The sequence below is a fragment of the Ixodes scapularis genome, unplaced genomic scaffold (assembly GCF_016920785.2).
Source record: "Ixodes scapularis isolate PalLabHiFi unplaced genomic scaffold, ASM1692078v2 PGA_scaffold3__209_contigs__length_174095766, whole genome shotgun sequence".
In the NCBI taxonomy this organism is placed as follows: domain Eukaryota; kingdom Metazoa; phylum Arthropoda; class Arachnida; order Ixodida; family Ixodidae; genus Ixodes; species Ixodes scapularis.
The window spans coordinates 15,774,731-15,802,114 of NW_024609868.1; the positions used below are offsets into that span (position 1 = coordinate 15,774,731).

The window sequence follows — 27,384 nt, forward strand, 5'->3', positions numbered from 1 at the left end:
ACAGTGTTAATCAAGGTACATACTATTCGGTACGACCCAAATAACCAAAGTGTTCCGTGTTATTTTCCGGCGAAGAGACAAAATGCATGCCCGCTTTCCCATAGGAATACACAGGAAGACTGGAAAAGTAGACTGGTTGCTGTCTGCTTCAATTTGCGTCACGGAAGTCGCATAGACACTAGCGCCAGTTGAACCTCTAGCGTACATTATAATAACTCTATGGTCCCGGTATTGTACCGGGACATCGCCGCCGTCTAGATTAGTGTGTCACTGGGAGGGGCAGTTAGCCCGCTGAGCAGACGCTTGTATGACGTCACGTCGAGACATCAGTCAGAATAAACCGATTCCGCTACTTCCTCAAACGCCCGTTTGGCTGTGCGTCGAGCGGCGTGCAAGAAGCAACACACGCGTTTCGTGCGTGCGACCCGTGGTAGCGAGGTCTGTACGTTTGTGTCGTGAATTGTAGTTATGGTCCGAAAATTGAAGTTTCACGAGCGAAAGCTCTTGAAAAAGGTTGATTTCATATCATGGGAAGTCGACAACAACCTACACGAGGTCAAGGTGATGAGGAAATACTTCATACAGAAGCGAGAGGACTACACGAAGTAAGAAGGTCGCCGGTGTTTCTCGGCGTCTATTTTCGCGAGCTTGCTTTGACGTTTGCTTGTGGTTTTTGCTAATAATGCATTTTTTATTGCAGGTACAACAAGCTCTCGAGGGCCATCCGTGATTTGGCGAGAAAAATTAAGGAGCTTGACCCAAAGAGCCCGTTTCGTGCGAAAGCCACCTCTGATTTGCTGAATAAGTTGTGAGTAGTCATTCCTAAATCACCGAGGGACGTCGAAAGTAGCTGGAATTGTGTTACACGACTTACAAGGTACAGCCGTGTGGCCGTAGACATTTAAGATAGTTTGCAAATCTGGAGTTTCGAACCTGAAGAGTTGTTACTCTAGACGCAGACCAAGTTTTACAATAAGTTTGTCCTCATTATGTTTGTTAGGCAGGGCCTATTGTCCCAGCAGCCGGGAGAATAATTTCTCCGAAATTCTACCTCCAGTTACCTCCCCTTGACTGTCTGTAATCATGTGACAACTGTCGGTAGAATACTTGCTTTCTTATACTCCCAGCATTTTGTGGAAAAACGTTTCATGGACAACTTTCCGTGGATACATGTTCCATGGACACACGTTTCATCGACACTAACATTTCATTCTCACTTCTTACGCGAATTTCATGCTTTAGGGACGTTTCGTAGCGCATGTATCAGTGGGGCGCGTGTTAACCTAAGCGGCCCACCCGTACACACCACCCCGCAGCGACAGTCTGTGCCGGCTCGTTAAAGAAAAAAGCTTACCTGAGAATCCGAGCTGTCGATGAAACAATCTGTTGATGAGACGTCATTTAATGAACTGATTGCCATCGTACATGGGAGGCTACTGCCGTTAGAATTTTGTAAACATTATTCTCCCGGCTGCCGGTAGAATAGACAATACCTTTTTATTATGCTGGTTGCAGAATGTGAACTTGCAAAACATGCATAAAAAAGTAAGCTTATGCTGTTTTTTAATAAATTTGGTACAGGGACGGGTAAACTCGGTACACTAGCAATCTTGCAATAACAATAGAGGAGCAGTGATGTCTCGGTTCTATGGATACCTCCATTCCCCCGACACTCGTCCATAATGTGAGTGGACCACAATAATTGGACAAAAATGCATGTAGTTTCCAATTCGTCCCCCTAAACCCATTCTACACAGAAGTGTACCTACTATATTAACAGGGTCCATATTAACGAGACATGACTGTAGTGTCCCTCTTTTCCCTGGCCATGAAGGCAAGTTTCAGTAGCGTGTACAGTGAGCTTCCATGGTATAGGCAGAGGCCTTTCCCCTATGATCTGGGCTTTTATAAGCCGAATAAAGCATTATTATTATTATATCTGTCGGACTAGCTCTGAGGGAAATTAGGTTCAGGGCATTTAATTTGGTTGAACAGTTTTGAGCAACTGAAGCTAAACAAACGGGTACAGCTTTTGCCGAGTCCTTTGCATCATAAAATATGTTACAGCAGAAGACAGCAGAAGCACACCCACGACTATCTGTGAGGTAGAAAATAGACAGCCAAAGCATTCATCAGCCTCTGCGGTGGATGTCAGACACTCAAAAAAATGTTTTGTGGGACAAAATTCTCTTTTACACTTCTTGGTACTAACCATCACAAGTTGCTCAGAGTTCATTATTAACTTTACGTGCCATCATAGCCTCCGGGATTCTCTCGCCTCGGAATTTATCATTTTTACCTGGCCTTATTGTTTGCAACCTCAGTGTTCATATTTTCATGTTACAATATTTTATGTCATTTGCCCTTGTGCAGCATCTAAATACTTTGACACACAATTAGCTACTTAAAGACCATGACCGTGATTGTGCCTTTTTTCTGTCAGGAACACCGGCGGTGAGATGTCTGAATAACCTTTAAATGCATCGACAACGTCAGCACTCTACCTTTTTTATAGCTCACTAACGTGTGTAAGAAATGCACTAATGCTGTTTGTCAGGATGATCCTATTTACCAAGCTTTGCAGCAGGGACATAAAAAAGTATGTACATGAAACATGTTGAAGCTTTGTCTTCGTGTAAATTAGCAAGACTTTTAGCAAGAAAAAGTTTTTGTAAGCCACATCCTGTGTGACGCGGGCGGACCTGTGTGGTAGTGAATGTGAGCTTTCCCACGGAAAGGCCCAAAGATGAAATGCACACAGTGTGACAACAAACATGTCTCAAACTGGAGAATTTTTTCAGGGTGTCAATGAGATTTCATCAAGAATTCAAAAATATCCTGGGACGAGATGCTTAAACCTGAACTAGATACAGCTTTCTCAAATGTCCTTTCTTCATTTTGGTTTCTTTATACAATTGAAAGCATTGGTGTAGAAGTTTGTTTTTGTTTCGTTGAAAATGCAAAGCATTGTTCAAACGGCATTCCCCTTGCGGTGGTTATGATCAGGCCTGGTGGTGACTGGTAACATCTGTTTGCTCTACTGACTCTCAGCTCCTGGTTAGCTCAGCTGGTAGATCACACTGCTACTTTTGGAGAGGTCCTGAATTCAAATCCCGGATCAGGCAGATTTTTTTAGTGGCCAGCAGGCCACTGAAAAAATCTATAGGTCATGAGTGGCACTCCGTTTTAAGTGGAAGCCAATTTATTCTTACGTAAATCTTTTCTACTTTGGGGACTTTCTCTAAAATACGTTATAGCAAGGCTTCTCTTTATTATGTTTAAGTGTTCTTACACACAAAACCGCCGGAGGAGTCCTAGAGTTTGTTAGATATGTCGTTGAGGTGAATCAAGATGGCTGCTTCCTTCATATGAGGACAATTGTTTTTGAAGGGCATTTCAGGAGATGAATGGAAATGTGAACGACCCGACCAAAGAAAATTAATTGCTTCCTGGAAGAGCCTAAAGTTCAGGATAGATGAAGTCGAAGATGTTGGGATACCGAATGGGGTTCAAAGCCAAGCTCTCCACACTCTTCAGGAGAGGGAAAAGAGAGCAGGGGAGGGAAGAGAGAAAACAAAGAAGCTATAACCGATGGCTCACACTCTGCAAAAGCGCCCGGGGTGTGACAGCACAGGGATGATCAGCATTGGGAAAAAAACAAATGGAATGGCAGAACTTCCGAGATGGTTCTGAGGAATATTTATCATCTATAGTAATATGCAGTGTTATAATACTTCAATAGTAATACTTCCAGTAGGTTTAGCAAACTTGCACTTAATGTACATTATTTAAGTATGTACTTATACTTCAGTTAAAGTTTTTTTTTTTTTTTTTTCTGGTCCTTTTCGAGGAAAGTACAACTCTCGACTTTAAAATACATTCCCCAACTTTGATCTTGTTAATTTTGCATCACAAAATGATGCTTTGTCAACAAATAAGTGCCTTATAAGTTGATTGTGTTAAATAGTCCGTCAGCGAGAGTAACACTACTATGGTGGCCGCTGACTGTCCAATATTCGCCGCCATTTCCGAAAATAAGTGATGCGCTCCCGATTACCCCTGGGGCGATACATAGCAGTTAAAGAGAAAAAAGAAAAAAGAAACACTGCGTAAGGGAATGAAAGGGCATCATTGAAGATCGTGTGAAAAAGTATTTGTACTTGAAATATCATTGTATTTATAGTACTTTACTTCAAGTACATTGCGCCCGGTGTACTTACTAATTTACTTGAACTGCATAACCTCTCATTTAGTTTATACTTCAAGTACTTTTTAGACGTACTTTACTCAACACTGGTAATATGAACCAACGATTCCAATTTCGACTGCATACGACCGAGTGCACTACGACCGCTTGTGATGTCTTTCGACGAGAGAACACACTGTCACGCTGGCGCCATCTATGAGGTGGACCGGGAACTGCATTTCACTAAATAGAAAGTTTTGCGGTATTTTATAGATCAAATGTATGCTCTATCTATGAGAAGTGGGCGTTTATAACATTGTCAAGACTTTTTCAAACCAGTAGTGACAGAAATGTACGTAAATCGCAAGTGTTCCACTGCTGCCCGATAGATGGCGCCATTGTACTTGTAGGAGTGTTAAATTTCTATCTAAAGTGCTATTTAGCGGGGAGTAAAGTTGTTAGGGAGTTTTCGTAGATCACGTTTCCGCCCTCAGCTAACTCCTCCTCAACGAAGAAGCCTCTACTGCGCCTGCGCGCCGATGGCCTCGACTGAAGAGTTCCAGGTATCGGAGCGGGTTACAGGGCAGCGAAAACGATCTACGAAAACACCCTTTTAAGAGTGATTGCATTATATACAGGGTTGGGATAATCTCATTGTGATTTTATTTCGAGGAAGAGAAACATTATAATTGACGAACAGTACCAGTGTAATGTATGAAGGAGTGGGTACAAACAAGATGCTTATTGTATCGATAAAGTTGGCCAAAATGTCTACCAAGTAGTTGGCACAAATGAACATTTTACATAATAAAAAAGAGCACCTCAGAAATAATCAAGGGGATCCCCGCTAAGTAAAGTGTAAAGGGAAACAAAAATATTCCTCTTAAAAGGGGTTTATTAAAGGTAATGTGTAGTTAACTAAATCACTAGAAGAGCAACTAGTTAGCTTGATGCTGCCTTATAATTTGTGTTAGGTATTACTTGAGTGCGCTGCCTGCCAAACCGCGAGTTACAAACTTCCACAGTCTCTATGATGAGCTCCGCGCCATCCCGGCGGCTCCGAAGCAAAGCGCCGGCCTACGGATCTATAGGTGGAGGGTTAGAATCCCGAACGAGGTGCCCGCAATCGGACGGAGCCCCGCAGGGGGCACCTGTGAAAGCAGGTGTTTGGAGAGTGGCGTCTCCACGGACCCCGAGCCCCGCAGGGGGTGCCTGCACCTTAGGTTCTAGGTGCTTGGTGAGTAGCGTCACCACGGACCCCAGCCACGTGGGCCACCATACCCGCACGCAGGGGGCACCTACTATAGTAGGTGCTTGGTGAGTGGCGTCACTACGAACCCCGAGCCATGTGGGTTCGCCCACCCACGTCTGGCTGTGCGTAGCTTAACCCGTGTCCGGGGAAAAGGGGACCCTGGTGGTTGAGCTGAGCCCGGGGTATGTTTGGACCCTTCGGGGCCCCCCGGGCAAGGCAATACACCGCTTCGACCCCTGCTTCTCGTAGACGGGTGTCCTGGCCTGGCCCGACCAGGATGATTCAGTCAGTCGCCTCTTCTACCCTCTTCTTCCGTCTTTCACTTTTCCTTCCACCTCTTTCTCTTTTCTTCTACCTCTCTTCCTTCCTTTTTCACCTTCTTAGGCGGCAAGGGCCAACCTTGAGTGGTAACAGGTCCTGTCCCTGCAACCACACTAGGGTATATTGCCCGGGCAGCACTGGTAGTGTAATTGTGTCAGCCAAGCCTTTCTTGCTATGGCACATTACCTACCCCCTTGTTGGGCTCCGTAGTGGGCGGTGCACCCGGGCACTGAACCTTCTTTCCCATTTTATGGGTTCCCGTGCTAAAACCGTGCTCGATCGGCCCCTGAAAAGGGTCCGCACCGAAGTTCACGCTACAAAGAAGACACCACCGACATCTGCCAGATTCCCCAAGTTTTTAGTTCAGAGCAAACAGCCTAAACCCATCCTGGGTTTAGGCTGTTTCCCAAACCCAGGATGGGCCGGTAGCTGCCGCAACCGTCCCTTCTCCGCGATCTCCTTCCAGGGAGAAGGGTCGACATTCTCGCCCACACTCCCTGGAGAGACCATCATCGAAGGAGCGGCATGGCTCTCGTGCCGCACCTGCAGTGCCTAAGAGACAGGAATGGGTGGACTTGAGCGACGCTTCGCCCAGCAATTCCTCTGCCTCTTCGGCTGGGGCTGGTCGCGGGCGAGGCATGGCGCCCTGTTCCCCGAAACTGAACAAATCTGCAGAAAAAGCTTCGCCTCAGGAAACTGAGGCCATGGATCAGTGTAGAGAAGTCTCCACTCATACGTCTGACCAGGACGATATGGAGTGGCAGACTATTAAAACTAAGCAGAAAAGCAAAAAAACCGGTAATCCCCCCAACGTGACATTGCGAATTAATTTTTGCCACATGCGGCAGCTTTAGAACCTTTATTTATTCTCCCAGTGTTTCTTTTCTATTCATATTTTAACTCAATTTTAAAACAATGGCCAATTTCCACTTTATGCAGTGGAACTGCCGTGGCTTAATCAGAAATATTGATGACGTAAATTATTTTATGTACGAGCCAAGACCCATTGCACTCAGCCTCCAAGAAACATATTTAAATAACACTAATACACAGATTTTACGTCAGCACCAGGTTTTTAGAAAAGACAGAATTTCCTCAAACTCGTCTGGAGGAGTGGCACTAGTGGTGCAGAATGGTGTTGCTTGCTCTGAGGTCCCTCCCCCTTTCTACGCCCTTAGAAGCGGTAGCGGTGCGCCTTCTTGTTGACAGTTTGATCACGGTGGTTTCTCTTTATCTGCCTCCTAACTCTCCACTGCATATCAGTGAACTTGAATCACTTGTAAAACAATTACCTCAACCTTTTTTAATTTTAGGCGATTTTAATGCCCACCACCCTTTGTGGGGTGGTGCTCGCCAGGATTCACGTGGAGGTGTCGTAGAGCGGTTTTTATTATCATCTGGGTTGTGTCTTTTTAATGGGAGGGAACCTACATTTTTTAGTGCAGCACATCAATCATTCACATCTATTGACCTTTCTATTGCATCACCAATTTTACTTCCATGCTTTTCATGGACTGTTTTAGATAACCCTTTTGGGAGCGATCATTTCCCCATTGTTCTGGAGAGCACGATGCCAATTCCTTCCATTCCGACACGACTTCCAAGGTGGAAATTGGAAAAGGCTGATTGGTCTCTTTTTTGTTTGGAGGCTTTTATTGATTCATTTGTTCTCGTAAATATGAGCCCTGAAGATGCCACGCTGTATGTTACCGAAACGATTATAAATGCGGCATCACGCTGTATCCCCCAGACGTCTGGACAACTCCCCAAGAGGTGCAAGCCGTGGTGGAACGAAGACTGCACCACTACACGCAAGTCGCAAAACAAGGCATGGTGCATCTTCAGACGTTATCCCACTCCTAGGAATTTACTTGAATTCAAGAAAAGAAGAGTCAAAGCTCGTTGGACGCGAAGGCAAGCGAAAGGCAGGTCTTGGAAAAAGTATGTCACCTCTTTGAGCAGCTTTGTTTCTTCAAAGGAAGTGTGGGATCGTCTCAGGAAAATTAGGGGAGACTATCGGTCTTTCAGAATACCCCTCTTTCCATCAGCAACATCCCTGAGGGAACGAGCAAATATTCTTGGTGAACACTTCCAGGAAGTCTCTAATTCAGCCAACCATAGTGAATCCCTTAAGAGGTTTAGATCAGCAGCTGAAAAACAAACTATTTCTTTGTCTGGTGGTCAGAGTGCTCCTTATAGCAAGCTATTTACACGGTGTGAGCTTGAGTTGGCTCTCGGCGTCAAAAAGAAATCTGCGGCTGGGCCGGATAGGATTCAGTACGAGATGCTAAGAAGACTGTCGCCTGAATCCCTAAGCAGTTTGTTCACTTTTTTAAATTTATTGTGGGATGCTGCTTGTTTTCCGGACTGTTGGAAAATGGCACACATAATCCCTCTACTGAAACCCAGCAAAGACCCCTCTTTACCGACAAGTTACCGCCCAATTGCTCTGACAAGCTGCCTGGGCAAAACCTATGAGAGACTCATTAATCGTCGTCTTATACATTTTTTAGAGGCAGAGGATGTTTTTGATAGAAATCAGTGTGGCTTCCGAGCAGGCCGCTCCACAGTAGACCACCTTGTCCGCCTGGAAACCTCTATTCGGGAAGCATTTGTCCATCGCCAGCACTGTGTCTCTGTCTTTTTTGACCTACAAAAGGCTTACGACACGACTTGGAGATATGGGATCCTTCGAGACTTGTACTCATATGGTGTCCGAGGTCGCATGCTTCACTGTATTCAAAGCTTCTTGACGGGTTGGACCTTCCAAGTGTGTTTGGGCTCTATCCTGTCGGGTGTTTTTCTCCAGGAGAATGGCGTCCCTCAGGGTGGAGTACTAAGTGTTACACTCTTTGCTGTGAAGATTAATAGCCTGAGAAAAGCTATACCACCATCTGTATCCTATTCAACGTATGTGGACGATGTGCAGATTTTGTTTTCCTCTTGTAACTTGTCCAGCTGTGAACGGCAACTGCAGCTCACAATCAATAAGATGAGCAAGTGGGCTGATGAAAATGGCTTTAGGTTCTCCCCCGAAAAGACAATCTGTGTTTCCTTTTCACTCCGCCGTGGCCTGTTTCCAGATCCAGTGTTGCACTTGAATGATGTCGCTATATCTGTAAAGGACGCCCACAAGTTTTTAGGAATAATATTTGATAAAAAGCTCACTTTTATACCCCACTTGAAAGAGTTGAAACATAAATGCCTACGTTCTTCAAACATTCTCAATGTGTTGTCGCATACAACCTGGGGTTCTGACACACGGTGCCTCTTGCGACTTTACAACTCTTTGGTACGGTCCCGCTTGGACTGTGGTGCGATTGTTTATGGGTCGGCGCGTCCGTCTGCCCTAAAGATTTGAGACCCCGTCCATCACCTGGGGCTCCGACTTGCCACGCGGGCATTTCGAACATCACCTGTGCCTACCTTGTATGCTGATACACATCAGATGTCTCTGGAAAGACGAAGACAATATTTGTGTCTTTGTTATGCTTACAAGATATACAGTTTTCCTCGACATCCCTCTTTTGATGCCCTCATATCTGCTACATCCCTCCGACTCTTTGAAAACAAGCCGAGTATTGTTCGGCCTTTGAGTTTCAGAGTTCAAAGCATGGCAACATCACTCCAGCTTCCCGTTAGTGAAGCTACTTTGCTGAAGAGCAATGAAAGAATTGCACCTTGGGACCTTCTGCCAACCTCTTGTGACTGGTCACTGTCCAAGTACAGAAAGAGAGCTATTTCTTCACTCGTTCTTCAGCAGGAGTTTGCTGAACTCCCTTAGCAAAAAGAGACCGTACTTCAAACAAAGTTGAAATATATTGAATACGAATATTCATTTTGTATTTATTCTGTATTATTTTGGCCGCACTCGAAATACGTGCGTACGGTATTCAAAATACATTGTAAATATGAATCAAAGAATATTTTAGATATACCAAAAATATTATCCCTTCACACTCAAGATGCCATTTGTGCGTTAAAAACCGGTTACACAATTTTTTTTTTATTTTCGATTTTGTAAGCAAATGGTGTCCCTGTGGTATTTGAAGGCACTACTAAATACATCTCACAAAGCTACATTAGAAACGAACACAAACACAAACACCATGACGCACTGAACAGCTCATTCACAGTCCCGTTGACTGCTCTAGAGCCTTATATAGCCTACATATTGAAGGTAATCATATTTTCGGTGACCACCTCTGCGCTTATTAAGGTTCCAAGTATTCGATCTTCTCCTCGGGAGTCTGTCAAAGGGGAAACAGTGTTTTGAAGTTCGTGGACGATATCTCTTACTAAAATGCATTGGTACAACTAATAACAATTCGGCGCAGCCCCTAAAACACTATCCCCACAAACGGCTCATAAAATACATGTTATTGCTTCTCTGCGTAGCACCACTCAGGACTAAGCGAATCAGGGCAGTTTCTTCACTTTAAAATACTGTAAACGACTTTATTTTCGTGAGGACTTAATTCTCGCAAAGTTCGCGAATCGCCTACAATTCCGAAAAATAGGTCCCGTGAACAATTCCGGCAAAATGTAAAAACATTAAAATCTATATTGCGATCCCAGCGCGTCGCGAAAATTAGAATTTGCGAATTATTCCAAAACTCCAACTTTGACCTAAATCGCTAATTATTCAGCCCGCAAAAAAATAAGTATTTTACAGTAGTTATTTTTCCTTTCCTTTTTATTAGTAGACTGTTTAATATGGTAGTTAATGTCACTATATTAAAGTCACTATTCACATCACGTACAATGGTGAGTATACACGTTCAGTGAACTAACATTGTGCTAACAAAACCACGCCAAACGTACCTGTTCACAGCAGCTTTCCAGCATCAGCAAATGTTGTGGTTGTAGTTCCCGAACCCCGCTTGGGATTGGTGTGCAAGGAACTGATCAGGCATGTTCTTGATAGAAAAAAGGAAACAATAACATAAACTGGGCTGATTTATCAGTGCGATGCTGCGCAATTCAGTTGACAAACTAATCAAATGTTGTATTTAGGTGCTTCAGTGTACTCCATATCTGCTTGAAGTGAACTTCTAGAAGGGGAGCCTTTCAATATTTTGGTAGTTTAAGTCAAATTACCAAAGTATTGCAGTCAAAAGGTACTTAGAGTATAACACAACAGTATTTACGATTTTCAGGTATTTTAAGAGTATCCTGCACGTATTTTTGATTGCTCCATTTTTTTAGGGTTGGAGTATATTTTGCATGAATTAAATAAATATTTCAAGAAATATATGTGAAAGGTATTTTGTTCCTATTAATTTAGTATTTACATATTTCAAAACGCATGAAGGGAACTTCAAATGTAGTTTAAGTAAAGGTATTTTAAAATGATTTTAGAAGTATATTTTAGTACTAAGTAAAAAAAAAAAAGAAGTTTATATTTTCGGTCTATTTTTCGTGTACTTACGATTATGAACTGTATTTCAAATACACTCAAATTAGAATGTGGTATATTTCAAACGTATTAGTTTTCGCTAAGGGCTGGAACGGAAATACAAGGACTATTTGCATTTTTACACTGATGGGTCTAAAACATCAACTTTTGCGGGATGTGCGGTTTATTCCATTGCTTTTAGGAAAGTTCGACAACTCAACACTCTTGCAAGTATTTTTACAGCTGAATTGTATGCCATTTTAATGACTGTGGAGTATTTATTAGGGAACAATATCATGAAAGCAATTCTCTTTGTCGACTCCCAGAGCGTTCTTCTAGCCATTTCGTCCTTAGCAGACAGTAAGAACCTTCTCGTGCAATATCTTCGGGTACGGTTAAACCGAGCACTTCAACTAGGACACTTGATCAAATTTTGTTGGGTTCCTAGTCACGTAGGTATTTCCGACAATGAGAAAGCAGACTTGCTTGCTGGCTCTGCAAAAGAGTCCCCAAAACTGCCTCTTGGCTTGCCACACCAAGACCTGATACCAATCATCCAGAAATCAATTATGAAGTCATGGCAGTTGGATTGGGATATGGAAAAAGAGAACAAGCTTCATGTTATCAAGCCCCAACTGGGGGTGTGGGAGAGTTCCTCCCATAAAGACCGTCGGGTTGAAGTTCTTCTTTGCCGCTTACGAATCGGTCATACCCGTTTGACTCATTTGCACCTTCTCTGTGGTGAGGACGTTAAACTTTGCGACAACTGTGGGAAAGCTATGACTGTTTTGCACATCCTATGGCATTGCAAATCTTTAAACCAAGAGCGGCGATCATGTTTTCCAGAACTTTTTCGAGGTCAACTTCCCTTTCACCCATATTTTCTGCTTGGCGATCAACCATTGGTACCATTCAATCGAGTTTTAAATTTCCCTCATAAAGCTGGCTTTTTACACCAGCTGTAGCTTCCAGTTCGTATAGATTATACTTTTAAGCCTCTTGGAAAAACCTTTTTTGGGTATTCCACACTCATCTGCGACCATTCGAACGCTTAATCGCCGGTCCTTGTCCAAAACGTGACGCACTTTTTGCACCGAGTCATCCGTTTGTGATGTCGACGGGCGTCCCGAGCGGTCGTCGTCGTTGACGGACTCCCGACCTTCCCGGAACCTCTTGTGCCGCATGAAAGTTTGGCTTTTTTTCATCGCGTCGTCGCCGTAGGCTTTCCGAATCATTTCGAGCGTCTCCGCCCCGTTTTTACCTAGTTGCACACAAAACTTGATTGCATAACGTTGCTCCAAAAACTGGTCCATTTTTTTTCTCGACGACGGTGTTGTAGATGCCTCTGCGCGGAGCGTGACCTGCCTCAGCAACTGATAGCAGACAACTGAGACCGGTCTGGTTTCGAAGCTTATATCCCCCACTAACTTCTCCACCTGAAGCCCCACCCCGCCAGGCGGCGTTGCCGACCACAAAAAATCATTCCGGGAAGTTTTGGGACAGACCCTGTATGTTGCTAATTACGACATTACAAGATAATTGTGAACCAGAAAACTCACCCGGCATACATCGAAGTGCATAGAAACTTTGGTGTGTTATACGTGGCAGGAGACAAATGAGAATGGTAGACCTGATGATGACATCATGCATTAGTTATGAGACGCAGGACTCTAGCAAAGATGTACACCCGTGAGCGATATGAAGGTGAACAGTCCTCTTCTTGTTTTTGACGCTCCTGCAAGTATTGGAACAAGCTCTGTTCTAGAAAAGGGCTAGAACGCAAAGTTTAGACCCCGAGCGACGTAGCATTTGAGACGTTGAGAGTTAATATAGCTTTAGGGAGCCGTAATACAGACAGGAAACCAGGTAAGGTGTTCACCTTCATATTGCCGGCGGGTGTACGAGAGAATATACAAAGAAATATTAACAGTTATACAGTCGTGAAAGAAAAGTACGAATAGCGATGCTAATGATGACGATGGACAATAAATAATAGGGCGAAAAAACCTTCGTTTCAGTGCAGATTTCTCGCGTTTTTCTTTTTTTTTTTTGTTAATATATCTGTTGTATCTTTTAAACGAACTTCGGCGCCTTTTTTTTTTTTTTTTTTTTTTTTTACTTTTATATTTGAGTTGGTGGAAGTCGATCTGGATTCCTAGGAACGCATCGCCTGTCCGAGTACCCTCAGGACTTCCCCGAGCGCCCAAATTCACTCAAATAAAGTTTTTTTTTTTTTTTTTTTGTTAGGGCAGTGTTTTAGCAAATGTGAACCATTCACTGATGCCTAACTATATATATGCCAACCACTCCCTAGCATGCGCATTGCTGTTTACAGGGTATGTGGACTTTTGAGACCAGGGGCTCTGTTCTGGACACTTTGCGAAAAATTCGGCGAGATATTGGGCGGCCGGGATTGGCCGGCATCAAGGTCAAGCGTGGCGCCCGCCAATTACAGCCGCCAAATTATTCGCCGACTTTTTCGCCGAGTGTTCAGATGAGAGCTCCAGGTGGGATTTCTCGGCTGCCATTCAAAGCAAGTATGAACCGCATGTAAGCGATTTGGTGAGTGGCGAGACGAACGACGGCGACCCGGCTTTGCTGTCGCTCGGCCAGTCGCGCGACGAGGCAAACCGCACGAAAGCGACGGGAGCAAGCGACAAAAGGCGATGAGCGACATTTTCTATGATAGAAATCCTAAAACCGAGCGACGCGACGAGCGACAGCGAGAAATCTTCGTCGCTCGTCGCTGACTCTCGTCGCTGTCCCTCGTCTCGCCGATCGCTAAATCGCTTACATGCGCTTAAGCCTTAAAAGTTCCTCGAGATAGACAAGTTTTAGAACCACTGCTAGTTGCTCTACCCTACCTCAGTTTCAGCAAAAAAACATTTTTCTTTTTCCCACGCTCGACGTGATTTGCAACGCTGATCAAACAAATCCAAGCAGAAGCCTCTATCCATATGTGCAACATGGCCGTCGCCGTGATGGCGCTGCGAGCGTCGTCTGCTCCAGCTTGTCATCTGTTACCACGGCGTCTGCTCCGCATTGTGATCGCTACGTGATGACGCCGCACTTTTGGCTGCACTGCCCGACAGGTTCATCGATAAAAGCGCAGCAGCGCGGGTCGGCTACTTACTTTCTCACGCTCCCGGTTTATTCCTGTCCTGCCGCGGGGTTTGGTGCACGAAGTTGAACGCTTCAAACGCCGCGCTCGGGGAGGGGGCGTGGAGAATGTTACATAAAGCCAGCGCTAACTAACCGTGCGCGGGGAAAGGCGGTATTCATTCGATGACGTTTGGCGGAGGGAAGGAGGAGGGGGGGCATGCTCGAAAAATCTGTCGTCCCGCGCCGACACCCCGAAATATCGACTAGTTAAAGCGCAACTGGGTTATGGATATGGGGTTACCGATGGGGGGCACGTGTTCGACGCGGTGTTACGTGGTCGTACCCACGTGCGCCGTGGGGCTGTCGCGCGCGGGGTTTGCGCATATGGCACGCTCGCGATGCAGATGGCCGCAGTTTGGACGCGTGCTGCCTCGCTCCCTCCCTCCCCGCGTTCCTATTCCGGGGTTCAGACCCCTGGTTACTGTGATGCCTTGATTGGATTGTCAGCGGTTCAATCGTTTTGTTCGTCTTTTTTTTTTCTTCTTTGTTTCGTATCGACTTTTTATTTTTGCACGCGTGATTTCTATCGTTGTGAAGGCACCTGTGCTCTTTTGTATCCATGAGAACATTGAGTGGGAGCACGTTTTTGGAAAGCTGGCACTTTGCCTCCAAATATTTTTTTCCCTCAATTGTTATACTTTCAGATCATTTGTTTGATAGTGCGTTATACTTTAGTTACTGGCATCTTAACATCTTAGCTATAGCGAAGTGGCGGCGTGATCTTGAGGATTTTGTCGCGTACACGTATACTAGTCGAGCTGCTATCGGAGACTCGCGCGAATGTCGTATTCAATATTTGATTGATTGGCCCACTCGAACAATAGCCGTGTGTGTGTTTATATGTTTGTGTGTGTGTGTGTGTGTGGGGGGGGGGGGGGGGGAGGGGGGGGGCGGTTAGCGTTTGAGTTTCCAGACGGCGCTGTCGGCAGTGCGACCCAAGTGACGATCAATTTCTTAAGTATTGTCTTAAATTGTCCTGAATAGGGTCTTTGTTTCATCTCTTCCTAGCCACGCTCTGGTGGGAAGCGTCGTGCTGCAGCTAGGGCTTCGTTCAGCCATTTCGAAAGTGAGACATCGAGTCTGGTTTTGATGGGAGCGAGCTGTAACCAGTGACGCGCTCGAAATACAACGTGGAGCTTGCCAGCGGGCAACTATGCTCTCACTTCAACTTCCACGTAATTGGAGGTCATTCTAAGTGTGCACGTTTTGGCAGTGCTGTCCCTTCCATCACGTTACGGTGTTTACACAGCGTCGACGAGTGAGCCGTGGCTGATGACGATCACTAAAGCCGGGGTCACGCTGGTCACCACATCATAGAACAAACAGTCTGCAAATACGAATCACCGCAACATCCGTTGCCGCGTTCCAAGTTTTTTTTTTTTTTTTTTTTTTGTCTGCAAACACGAATTACCGCAACATCCGTTGCCGCGTTCCAAGTTTTTTTTTTTCCTTGAACTCGTTGCCATGCGGCATTCGAAGCAGGGATCTCGCGGTGACTCGCCTTCGAATCTGTATGCAAACATGTTGTCTACGATGTACAGTGTGGGCGAAATGGATTGAACGCACTTTAAACCGACCGCATGAATCGGTTTCTTAGCGTATCGCGCTGGGATTTACTATAGAGGTGCCTGAAGTTGGTGGAAGTTTTCGCTAAAATTGTGAAAAAGATTGGCTTACTCGAGTAAATCAAGAAAACTTAAAAACTATGTTTTCCCTATACTTTGCATGTACACTAAACAAAATATTATGTTGCTGTGGCGCTTACTTGGGCCAAATGAAGTGAAGAACAGGTAAGCCAATTTTATGTGCTTTCCATTATACAAATTTGTCAATCGTAGTAAACGCTAGAATAGCCCAAAAACGATTTTCCCATGATTTCGAGATAAAAAGCTTAGCAATAATTTTTCCATAGTCAAAACCATTTTTTTTTTTCTAATTTTATGTATTCATATTTTGAATTAACGAATGCACCACCTTCGAGCACCCCTGTGGGAAATCCCAGCGCGATACGTTAAAACGATTTATGCGGTCAGTTTAAAGTGCGTTCAATACATTTCGTTCAGCACCGTGACCCCGGCTTTACACATGATCTGTGAAAAGCGTTCATGAACGCTGTACGGCCCTTCGAAATGGTCCGTCATTGGCACTCCTTCCACGGTTATCCCGTGGGCACCGCCATTTTGGTGCCTAAGTGGCCTCCAAATTCAAATTTGGGGGTTTTACGTGCCAAACCTACGACGGGCATCTGGCACGCCCCAGCGGAGGACTGAGGATCAATTTCGCCCACCTGGGGATCTTTTGACGTGCAACCGAAAGCTCGGTTACACGGCGCCTCCCCCTAAGTGGCCTCAATTAGCATTAAGATTCGAAAGGGAAGACTGCTTGAGCTTTAGGTACGGTGTCAGTTTGTTCTCTGTGGCGGACCGTTTTGACATTTCTGGGAGACGGAAGAGCGTTTCCTGCGATTTTGGGTAAAGGCTCAAGCTAACTGGCAACCAGTGACGTCACTAGGGGCTAGGAGCAAGGGGGGGGGGGGGGAGGGGGGGGGGGGGGGGAGTCGGAGTCGTAGCGAGTCATGAGAGCGCTTGGTGCGGGGGGGAGGGGGGAGGGGGGGGGGGGAGGTGAGGTGAGGTGTCGCGGCGAGCCATCGCTCGGATGCCGCTGACCCCATGCAGTTACGCCACTGCTTGCAACCATGATTCTTAGCACCGAGATGGCTGAAGTTGTCGTTATTCTGAAGCGGAGCTTTTCTTTTAGTAGCTCTAGATCTGACCAGAAATAAAATATACTGGGTGTTTTTTTTTTTTTTTAAGCTTTACAGATTTGTTATAAAAAAAATCCGTGAAAGTTACACTTATGAGGTTTGTGCAAGTGAGTTATACGGCCAGGGGGACGAAGGATAGGGAGTAATTGTAACGATCAGTCGGATAATTACTTAAGATTCGTTAATTAACTTTTTTAATCAATGAAAATATGCATATGGTTCCAATAAGAAACTTGCTGAGCGTTTTCGAAAATCACCAATTCAGTAATTTTCAGAAAGACTTTAAGCGCGTGAGAAGCGTAATAGTGCACTAAATTTACCACTCGTACGGCAGGCGCAAAGCTAGCAGTGTCAAAACGCGGATGATTAGATTATTAACGCGTTCCGCCACTGCTAGCTTTGCGCCTGCTGCACGAGTGCTAACTTTTGTGCATCCCCGAGTTTCCCACGAGCTTCAAGTCGTCCTAAAAAGAGATGATTAAGTGGTTTTCGATGACGCTTTCTAAGTTTCTAATTGGAACCATATGTCTATTTCCACCCATTAAAAAGTTAAATAACAAATTTTAATTAATTAGCCGACTTATCGCAAAGATTAGCCACCCACATAATGTCCCCCTGCGCCGCATAAGTGTAACTTTCACGTTTTTTTTTTGTTTTTTTTTAAACAAATCAGTAAAGCTTAAACAGAAAACAACATATATGAAGAAAGGGTAAAAGCAGAGGTGAGCTGGTGAAGAACTACCATCGTAAACCGGAGACACGGAAAAATAAAAAGAACGGACAAAACAACAACAAATCTTGTTGTTGTTTTGTCCGTTTTTTTTTTTTATTTTTCCGTGTCTCCGGTTTACGATAAAACACCATATATGTTTTTTTTTTTTTTTTTCCCTTAACGGTTTGAGGAGAGCATTTATATATCCTAATCAAAACGCTCTGATACGTGTTTGCAGGCACAGTCTTGGCCTGATCGCAATCAAGGAGAACCTGGAGATCTGCGACAAGGTCTCCGCTTCGTCCTTCTGCAGGTGCGGGCCCCGTGGTCCTCTGGTTTTGTTTGCCTCTATGGACGACTGCTCATTCCTGGTCACTTGGATTACTTAACCAGACACTGAATATTTTTTTTTCCTTCGGTATACTGCGAATGGCTTAATTTTCACAAAGACCGAGACTTCAAACATATGGCGTAATATTGATCACGATACAGTAATGTCTCATTAATATGGACATCTCCGTTCTCCCCAAAGAAAGCGTCCGTAATGTTAATCGTCCATAGTAATGAGACAAAAATGGAAGCCTTTATTTGATTTTTCCCCGAAAACTTTTTCTAAAAGTGGCGTATCCATATTACCGAGACATGGCTGTATCTTTCTTTGATCGCGTCTCTTGGATTTATATTATTTTTAATAATCATTTCTTAAATGCGCTGTCCAAGTTAGCAGCCTAAGAAGACAAAGTTAGAAGCTTCTTTGGTGCATATTCCAGTGTGGGTCGTACTTAGATAAATAACTTTCGAAATGTGATTTAACCGCAATTACCGAGCCGTGAAAGCAGTAAGAATTAGTACAATTATGCATTATACTTTTGCAAGTGGTGTAATTACTTCAAAATAACGTTTGCTGCCCGAATTCAGTGACATTAATTTGACAAACCCTTTTTCTCCCGTGGAATGTATCTGTCCCAGTGTTCCAAGACTCCTTGTATACACTTTTATATTATATTTCGTGCTTTCGATTTATTGAATCTATTAACCGTACGATAAAAAAGCCGAGTTGGGAATGACTAGGGGTTAGCTGTTTTCCTTATTTTTATAAATCTCAAATAAATTGTAAAAGTTTGCTCTATTGCGGCAATCCAAAGTGAAAGTGAAGTTCCTTGAAAGTAAGTTTTCACGTGTTGCTGGAAGGCCAGATTAGCTTGGCTGCCTTGGTCTTCCTCTCTTTTCAGCTACTCGACCTCCTCCTGCGTTGCAATGTCACTTGAGAAAATCCCGCTTTTACTGGTTATACATAGTTATAGTTACAACTGCATTTAGTCAAAAGTGAAGAGTTGAAAATAAATTAGGTAATTTTTTGGTAATTAAGAAAATGAGAGCATGCCGTCGACCGCGACCTGAGACAGAGCTCTAGAAAGCTCAAAGGAGTTCTTCATCGAGCCGCTGTAGCTGCTGATAGCGGCTGAGCGACACGGTGGCGCCACGTCGTGGCCGGCGGAAACACTACGTCGCGTTCTGACGTGGTTTCGGTTTCGGGGCTTGTGCGACGCGGTAATGTGAGCGCTTGTTGACTCCGCGAGCAGACGTAAGAAAGAAGCGATGACTTTACTTGTTTAGAATTAAATAGTTACGGTTCTTGACAGGTGTTTCTTCACGCGTGTTGCGTTTTCTTTAATTACATTTTGAACATTGTCCGGAAAAAAGTAAAAAAAAAAAAACAACAATAACAAGCAACAACGTGTTATCGAGGTTTAAAACACATTTAAAGAAATTCGACCAGAACGACCAAATAATTACACCGACAATACCAATTCGTAGAAGGAAAAAAAATTCTGTCTTAAAGAAAATTATTGGAAGAATTCTGCAATTAATATCATGTACACTGATTGAACTGGTGCTGGAAAAGATAACTTGGGTTTGAAAATGCAGTGGTCCATAGTTTGGGGTCATAAGTAGGGGTGTCCGAGTAGCGGTTCGAGCCGAATAATTCTGCGTCGTTTTTAGTCTTCATAGCGGAGCGGAGAAGCCATAATATACCGGCTTTATATAAAAGAACTGTAGGGGCATATTGACCAGGGATCCTGATTTCAAAAGCAAAAGATGTGAGGCTCTCTTGCTGTGTATTCTTCCACGGTGGAGCATTTGTTCTTCCCCCAGTGGAAGACTTTCTGCGGTGATCTTCTATTGGTGTTCTCTATACCTGCCTTAGGAGGAGACTTCCAGTGATCATGGTCAGGAATCAGATGGCCCAACAAATCAAGATGGCGACCCAGTTTGTGGAGCAGGGACGTATCCTTGTCACGCGTCATACGCTGAGGGGTCCCAATCCCCAGCAATCCTAAAGAACACGCGGGTTGAAGCTGTGCCGTGTTTGGGCAAACTTTTAGACATAACATGACGATGCATGACGGACATGACTTGGTTACCGTTCTCAAGTTTGGGAGTTTGTCTAAACTCTTGGAACAGTTTAGTCGAGTTGTGTTTGAATCGAGAGTCCCGGCCGTGAAATGAGTAAAAGCATCCGGCGCCACCACGTAACGAGCTTACATGTTAATCAGGGTGTATTTTAGTTGTTGATCTTAACTTGTGAAATCTCGTTTGAGATGGACATTCTCTTCAACCTAGGCTCTCTACCCGGAAGTCCAGCAAAAGTCGTGCTTGTGGCGCCATCTCCGGACAAGCGCAGCGGTATCTGCGTCGCCGGCTTTCTTTTCGACCGAGTGCTTGCGGTGCCTGTCGCCGGATGGCGCCACTGACGCTACTCTCCAGTCTTCTCTCTACTCTTGGGCGCCCGTCCGTAGGCGTCTGTCGTTGAAAATGTCACGAATGTTCTGATTTTTCGCTGGAACAGGGCTACGCTTTAAAGAGCCCCTAAAAAAAAAAATCTTTTTTTTTTTTTTAGCAGTCTAAGTGGGACACGTGTCCAAAAATAAATTTTACGCATAAAAATTTTTTAGAGAAAGATTTATTTGAAATTCTGCACGGAAAGTCCATGACGTCACGGAATGGCCATTCGCTCAACACCATCGTAATTCGCTCATTCCACCTCCGCGTGAAGGTGAAGCCGATCCATCTCTTCTCCACGCGCCCGAAATGCCGAAAAAGAAAACAAGTGAAAAGGAGGTGACTAGCGACTGAATCGCGTCTCACGCATTTAACTTTGCTCTATTTTTTTTTTCTTTTTTTTTTTTCGCGTAAAATAGTTTTTTTGACAAGCGTGTCCCATCCAAACTGTTTAATTTTTTTTTATTAGGTGTTTTGTTTTTTTTAATATTTCACACGATGGCATTTACCACCAAGGTCCACCTTTGATGAAATTTCTAGCTATGTATATGCAGGCGCCGATTTTGCTGCTTCGTATTACAGCGAGCCTCTCGCTGTAATACTTCTAAATGTCAACAAAAGTCCCGACAACAACGGGGTTTAGATAGGATATTATTCTGCAGACTTCCTCCTCATAGAAGACGTTCTCAGTCACGTGGGTTTCGGATCTGGTATGCAAGACAAAAAAAAAAAAAAAAAAAACATTTCGACCTGGAGCGTGCGAGAAAATATAGGTGAGACAAAACAAGAATGTGTGACAATCACGCATTTTGCGTAAACACCTTCCAGCGGCGTGGAGAGATCAAAGCGATGTTTTGCCGCATACCAGAAGTGACTCCATTCAAGATGGCTGCGCCCTTGTGGAAAAGGTGTGAAGCACACAGTAGCTTTGGGTTAGAGTGCGGGGGAGGCAGTTGGCTTGAGGGCGCCGTTTCTGACGCGTGTGGTGCGGTGAGTGCTCCTTGACGCGGTGGGGAAAGATGTGCGCATCGGCCCGGACCTGGTCACCGACCCGGCGTTCCTGGTGTCGAGGCAGCTGGAGGACTTCGTCACCTGGGCAGACTCGTCCGCCATCAGGAAACACGTAGCCGAGTACAACGACATGGTACGTCTGTCTCGGCCGCACGCTTTTGGGCCAGCCTGGGTAATTAATTATGGCGAGCTTCGAAGGTTGATCGCACGATATTGGCTACGGGACTGGACTTTGCGAGTTTAACAACTCGTCGCCTCCGATAAGCAAAATATAGAGACAATAGATATATTTAAAGGGAAGCTGAAGAGGTACCTCGGTACTTGGAGGTTGCAGAAAATTATTCTTGAAAGTACCGCCGAAGGCCCTCCTTTCCTGAGCGTGACGTCACAAAGAGTTTTAGGAGTCTCTGCTCTCGCGCATCTTCAGCGCATATCAAAGCTATGCACGCGCACTCTTGTTATTAAGAAAAAAGTTATAAAGCAGAAAAAGACGTCACGGCTGGTGCCGGTGCGGGGGAACATGCCTGGCAGCTTGCAATTGCACGCGTGGCCCTCGAGCGATACGCGCTTGACGGCCGAAAGATCCTGTTATGACGTAACGACTGGTCGGAGGTATTTCGTCTTTTTCTCACGTTTAGCTACATTTTGGGGGAAAAACGAACGTGATAATCAGATTCACGGGATAAAGCATACGCTAGAATCAACTGCTATCTCATTTCTTGAAAGAAGTGTTTCAGCTTCCATTTAAGAAAAATACACAGCTGTCCGTGTATTTTTTTTTTTTAGATTGTTTTTTTAGTTGTTTTTTTTTTTACGACGATAGGCAGCCAGCATGTTCTGGACACTGGGCATTTGAAAGAGACTTCTTGCGAGATAGTTTTACTTCACGTGCCCGTGACGAAACCGAACGTGCGAAACCCGTTTCAGCGCACCTTGGCGACCGCTGCGGCTCTCGTGAACCAATCGGAGGGAAAGAGCGAGGCACGTGACGGTGCTTCGTCACGTGCTTTGCTCCTGTGTTTTGATTGTCTTGCTGGGGCCGTAGCTTTCGCCGTTTATCCGGTTATGCCTTCGGTACGGTACTTTTCTGAACCGGACCAGTCGCCGCGGAGTTTCGGGGCGGGGCATTTCGGTACACGCGTGTTTTTAAACGCAAAAACTTTTTTTTTTTTTTTTTTTTGGTGTACATTAAAGAAAATGGAATATGGTTGGACGTCGTAGCGTCCAGGTCAGCGGAGAACGTCGGATCCGGAATTCGGACGCGGAAATCGTGCGTATCGGCGGCAGTTTTAGGCTCCGCTTTGATATCACGTGAGAAGGAAAAGGTAGATGCACCGAAATGACCGCCCACAAACACGACCACCTACCAAAAAGGAACTCGTACCGAAACTTCCGAGTCGAATTGTACCGATACCGAAATGTTCTTAATTTCTATTTTATCGCGGCATGAGGCAAACCAACGGCAGGATTCAAGAGCGAAAAAGTTCAGGAGCTTAAGTCTTTTAGCGTTCTCACATTTCTTTTTTCTCACAGTTTGTTAGTATTTCTGGTAAAACTAACTCATTCAACGAATCATTCCTCCCATATGCCATCACACAGTGGAACCAGTTGCCATCCTCCATCGTCAGCACCTCTGATGGAACAGTGTTTTACGATAATCTACTAGCCCATTATGTATAATTTGTCATGTTCTTGTTTATAGTTACTGTTATTATTCTACTACTGCGTCTGCTATTGCATTCTTCGTTCTACTGCCCTCCCCTTATGTAATGCCCTAACCGGGCCCTTAAGGTGAAAATAAATGAAATAAATGAAAATGAAAGGGGCACGCGTAAAGGCAAGTTGCCCAAAGTACTATGACAGAAATGCTCAGGTGGTAACTGTTTGTAGTGTTGCTGCCAGGGGCCTGCGTTCAGCTTCCACATGTATGAGCCTTGCGCTGAATTGTCGGATGATCCCTTCAACCGAAAATCATTTAAGCAGCGCGAAATTCCTATACAAAGTTTGGAAGATGTATTTGAGTCTCGAGAAGAAGAAAAAAAGGGCTAGAAAAGCACGTAATTAAGAGTACAAGGCGTCTTCAAATGTGTATACCCTATTCTAAAATACTGGCAAAATGGTCTTATATAAAGTAGCTCGCGTTGAGTGTTTGAGATAAGTACGAGTCTGGCTCTTTTTGATGGAAAATCGTTTTTGCCACGTAACATTGAACTAAATAAAATTAAAATGTATTAAAACAGGCAAACGATACGTAATATGATTGTCTACTGCCAAGAATGTGCGTTTGTAACTTGGTTCCTCGTATGGGATCCAGACAGTATTATTTTGTTTGCAACGTAAGGAAACGAAGATGCGCTTAATCCCCGTCAGAGCTTCTGATGTTTCCCCTTCTTTTCAATTATAACACTTTCTATCGTTCTTTTTTTTTCTTTTTAGAGGGACGATTACGACCTGCTCTGAGTTGTCCTAACGGTGAAGTGGAGCCTTACATAGTGTGCATGCACGGAAGCGCTGCTCGGCGTGCACCTCCCCTGCCACACGACCGTGTCACAAGGGCATTCCGATGGACGCGATAAGGCAGGTTCGACGTTTCTCAAACTGCAGAGGCCCCCTGAAAGGACCGTGTGTACTTTCATCAGCATGTACATATCAAATAAAGAACGGAGCCATGTGTTTTGCTTGTGACTTTTGCGTTATTTGAATGATTGTTTGTAGAGAGAACACGAGTTGGGTGTAGTTCGCGCGATGTTGCCAGGGGCGGACGTTTCCGAAACACGCTCTAAAACACGTATACTTGCTATCAATATACATAAAAAACATAACATAAAAAACAAAACGATGTTGCCAGGGGCGGACGTTTCCGAAACACGCTCTAAAACACGTATACTTGCTATCAATATAACATAAAAAACAAAATGTCGCGCACTTTCCTATATTGTTTATTTTGTGAAAGGAAGCCATTCATTCTGATAAAAAGAAGCACTGTGTTTAACTCTGATGAAAAAAACAAAACAAAAAAACACTGCATTTAACGGCAGAAATGCAAGCCCTTTGCACGAAACTTTAAATAGATATGATGGGGAAACAACAGTTTACGGGACGACGTGCCAAAATACGAAAACGTAAATATTGCGCGAAACATTTCTTTTTTTCTTTTTGCCTTTGGGAGAAAGGCAAGGGCATACGTGCACCTAAGCACCTAACAACATGTTTAAACTTTTTGTGTGTGTGTGTGTGTTTGGTGTCTTTTTATGTGTTTTTAGATAGTTTGATTAAAGCATTGTATGTAACCAGCCATGCTGAGACGACAGCCTAGAGGGCGAAAAGCCCCTATGTTTATTTTTTCTCCGAGGAAAAGTGGGCTGTACGACGAGTGCTGAAAGCATCTCGTTTTCAAATGACCATAAACGAAAAAAGAAAAAGAAAAAAGGAACTGACGAGAAAGTTTAGACGTAGGCATTGCTTCAAACCTCCTCTGCAGAGTTGGTTGTTCCCAAAATAGCGGCCGTTTATTTTTTTCACCGTTCGGGAGTGCTAGCCGTGTTGTGTGTGCCTTCGAGCAATCGCCCAGTTGATCTTCGAGGTCATCGGAACAAAAAGTGTTCCCAACCTATCGCTCGCTCAGGTATGTGTGTACGAGGAGCACAGCAACGAGAAAAGCAAGTTGGGCGAGGCCTGCGTCGCATCGTACTTCTCGAGGCCCTTCGAGCCGATCAATGGCCACGTGGAAATCGATGGACTAAGCTGTTTTCCCAGCTGAACGCCCTCCGATTAGTCGATCGGTGTTGCAGTTTCCTTACGTGGGTCGCAGGGTGGAGCAAGGAACTTCGGACCCTTTGCGAGCGGCAAGAGCTAATATCCGATAGTGGAGCAAAGGTGGTGAAGCGATGCACGTAAAAATAAAAAAAAATAAAAAAAAAATATATATATATATTTGCAAGTACGGTTTCTGGGCGCCGCCATCTTGCTGCTAATGTGGGAAGATCGTCCGATATTTGCAAGTACGGTTTCTGGGCGCCGCCATCTTGCTGCTAATGTGGGAAGATCGTCTGATATTTGCAAGTACGGTTTCTGGGCGCCGCCATCTTGCTGCTAATGTGGGAAGATCGTCTGATATTTGCAAGTACGGTTTCTGGGCGCCGCCATCTTGCTGCTAATGTGGGAAGATCGTCCGATATTTGCAAGTACGGTTTCTGGGCGCCGCCATCTTGCTGCTAATGTGGGAAGATCGTCCGATATTTGCAAGTACGGTTTCTGGGCGCCGCCATCTTGCTGCTAATGCGGGAAGATCGTCCGATATTTGCAAGTACGGTTTCTGGGCGCCGCCATCTTGCTGCTAATGTGGGAAGATCGTCTGATATTTGCAAGTACGGTTTCTGGGCGCCGCCATCTTGCTGCTAATGTGGGAAGATCGTCCGATATTTGCAAGTACGGTTTCTGGGCGCCGCCATCTTGCTGCTAATGTGGGAAGATCGTCCGATATTTGCAAGTACGGTTTCTGGGCGCCGCCATCTTGCTGCTAATGTGGGAAGATCGTCTGATATTTGCAAGTACGGTTTCTGGGCGCCGCCATCTTGCTGCTAATGTGGGAAGATCGTCCGATATTTGCAAGTACGGTTTCTGGGCGCCGCCATCTTGCTGCTAATGCGGGAAGATCGTCCGATATTTGCAAGTACGGTTTCTGGGCGCCGCCATCTTGCTGCTAATGTGGGAAGATCGTCCGATATTTGCAAGTACGGTTTCTGGGCGCCGCCATCTTGCTGCTAATGTGGGAAGATCGTCTGATAGTCAAGCATAGCTGAGGCCGTGGGGACGCCTCAACAATGCTTGACTATCGGACGATGTTCCCACATTAGCAGCAAGATGGCGGCGCCCGGAGGCCTCACTTGCAAACGTCTATTGTACCATATGAAAACCGTGTGACGTATGTATTCGTAATGGAAGAGCAGCGTCAAAATACAACGGACGAAGAAGAGAGACTGGCAGGACACAGCGTTGACCATCAACTAAATGTTTACTGAAAAAAAAAAAAAAACTTGGATAAAATACACTATTAGTTGATAGCGCTGTGTCCTCTCAGTTCCTGTTCTTCATTAGTTGTCTTTTCGCGCTGTTTTTTTTTTTTTTTTTTTTTTTTTTTTTTTTTTAATTATGTCATCGTACAAATTCGCCCATTTTTCCATCCTTTTAGTTGCGTGTATCCCTATCAGTAAAGAACTAAATTAATTTGATGTATGGCGCTACCCTACTTTTCCTGCTAGATAACACATACCCATGGTGTTGTTTTCTTCCATCTCTTTTCAATAATTGTACAATTGGCGATGTTTTAATTAGATAGACGTGACGTACAGCATCAACAATATTTTGTGCACTTTGCGATTATGATAAAATACGTGTATTAAGGTAAGAAAGATTGTATTTGATCAGTTAAAATTCTGAATTGCGCTAATAAAACCACCTAATTTTCAGATTTTTCTTCGTAAGGGTCCTTCGTAGGGAATATAATGAATAATATGGGTGCACCTGTTTTCCTTTTTTTTTTCTCAGTATTACAGCGTTATATATGTTGCCATAACTATGGCCTTATGGTTAGCAATGACGTTACATTAGGGGTCATTGTGGTGGCCTCGCTGCTGAGCGCACGCTCAGCACTCCCGAATTTGTTTTTCTCGGCTAGAACGAGGAGGAAGGACCACCAGCATTGTGCGATGGCGTAACTTTAAATCCATTTATAAGAGTCCTCCCCGCTGTACTCACAGGCTAAGTACAACAAAGAGGACCTTCGGTTGTGCCG

General features: G+C 44.5%; 1 protein-coding gene across 1 annotated transcript; it reads left to right on the plus strand.

The window, feature by feature from the left end:
* Nucleotides 1-359: 359 nt before the first annotated feature.
* Nucleotides 360-24,275, plus strand: LOC8036435 (U3 small nucleolar ribonucleoprotein protein IMP3). Its single transcript, XM_042292307.1, has 6 exons — nt 360-605; nt 701-808; nt 18,034-18,108; nt 20,005-20,084; nt 21,599-21,723; nt 24,027-24,275. Exons 1-6 carry the CDS (start codon nt 469-471, stop codon nt 24,048-24,050), a joined length of 549 nt encoding a protein of 182 aa, XP_042148241.1. The 5' UTR covers nt 360-468; the 3' UTR covers nt 24,051-24,275.
* The last annotated feature ends 3,109 nt before the right edge of the window (nt 24,276-27,384 follow it).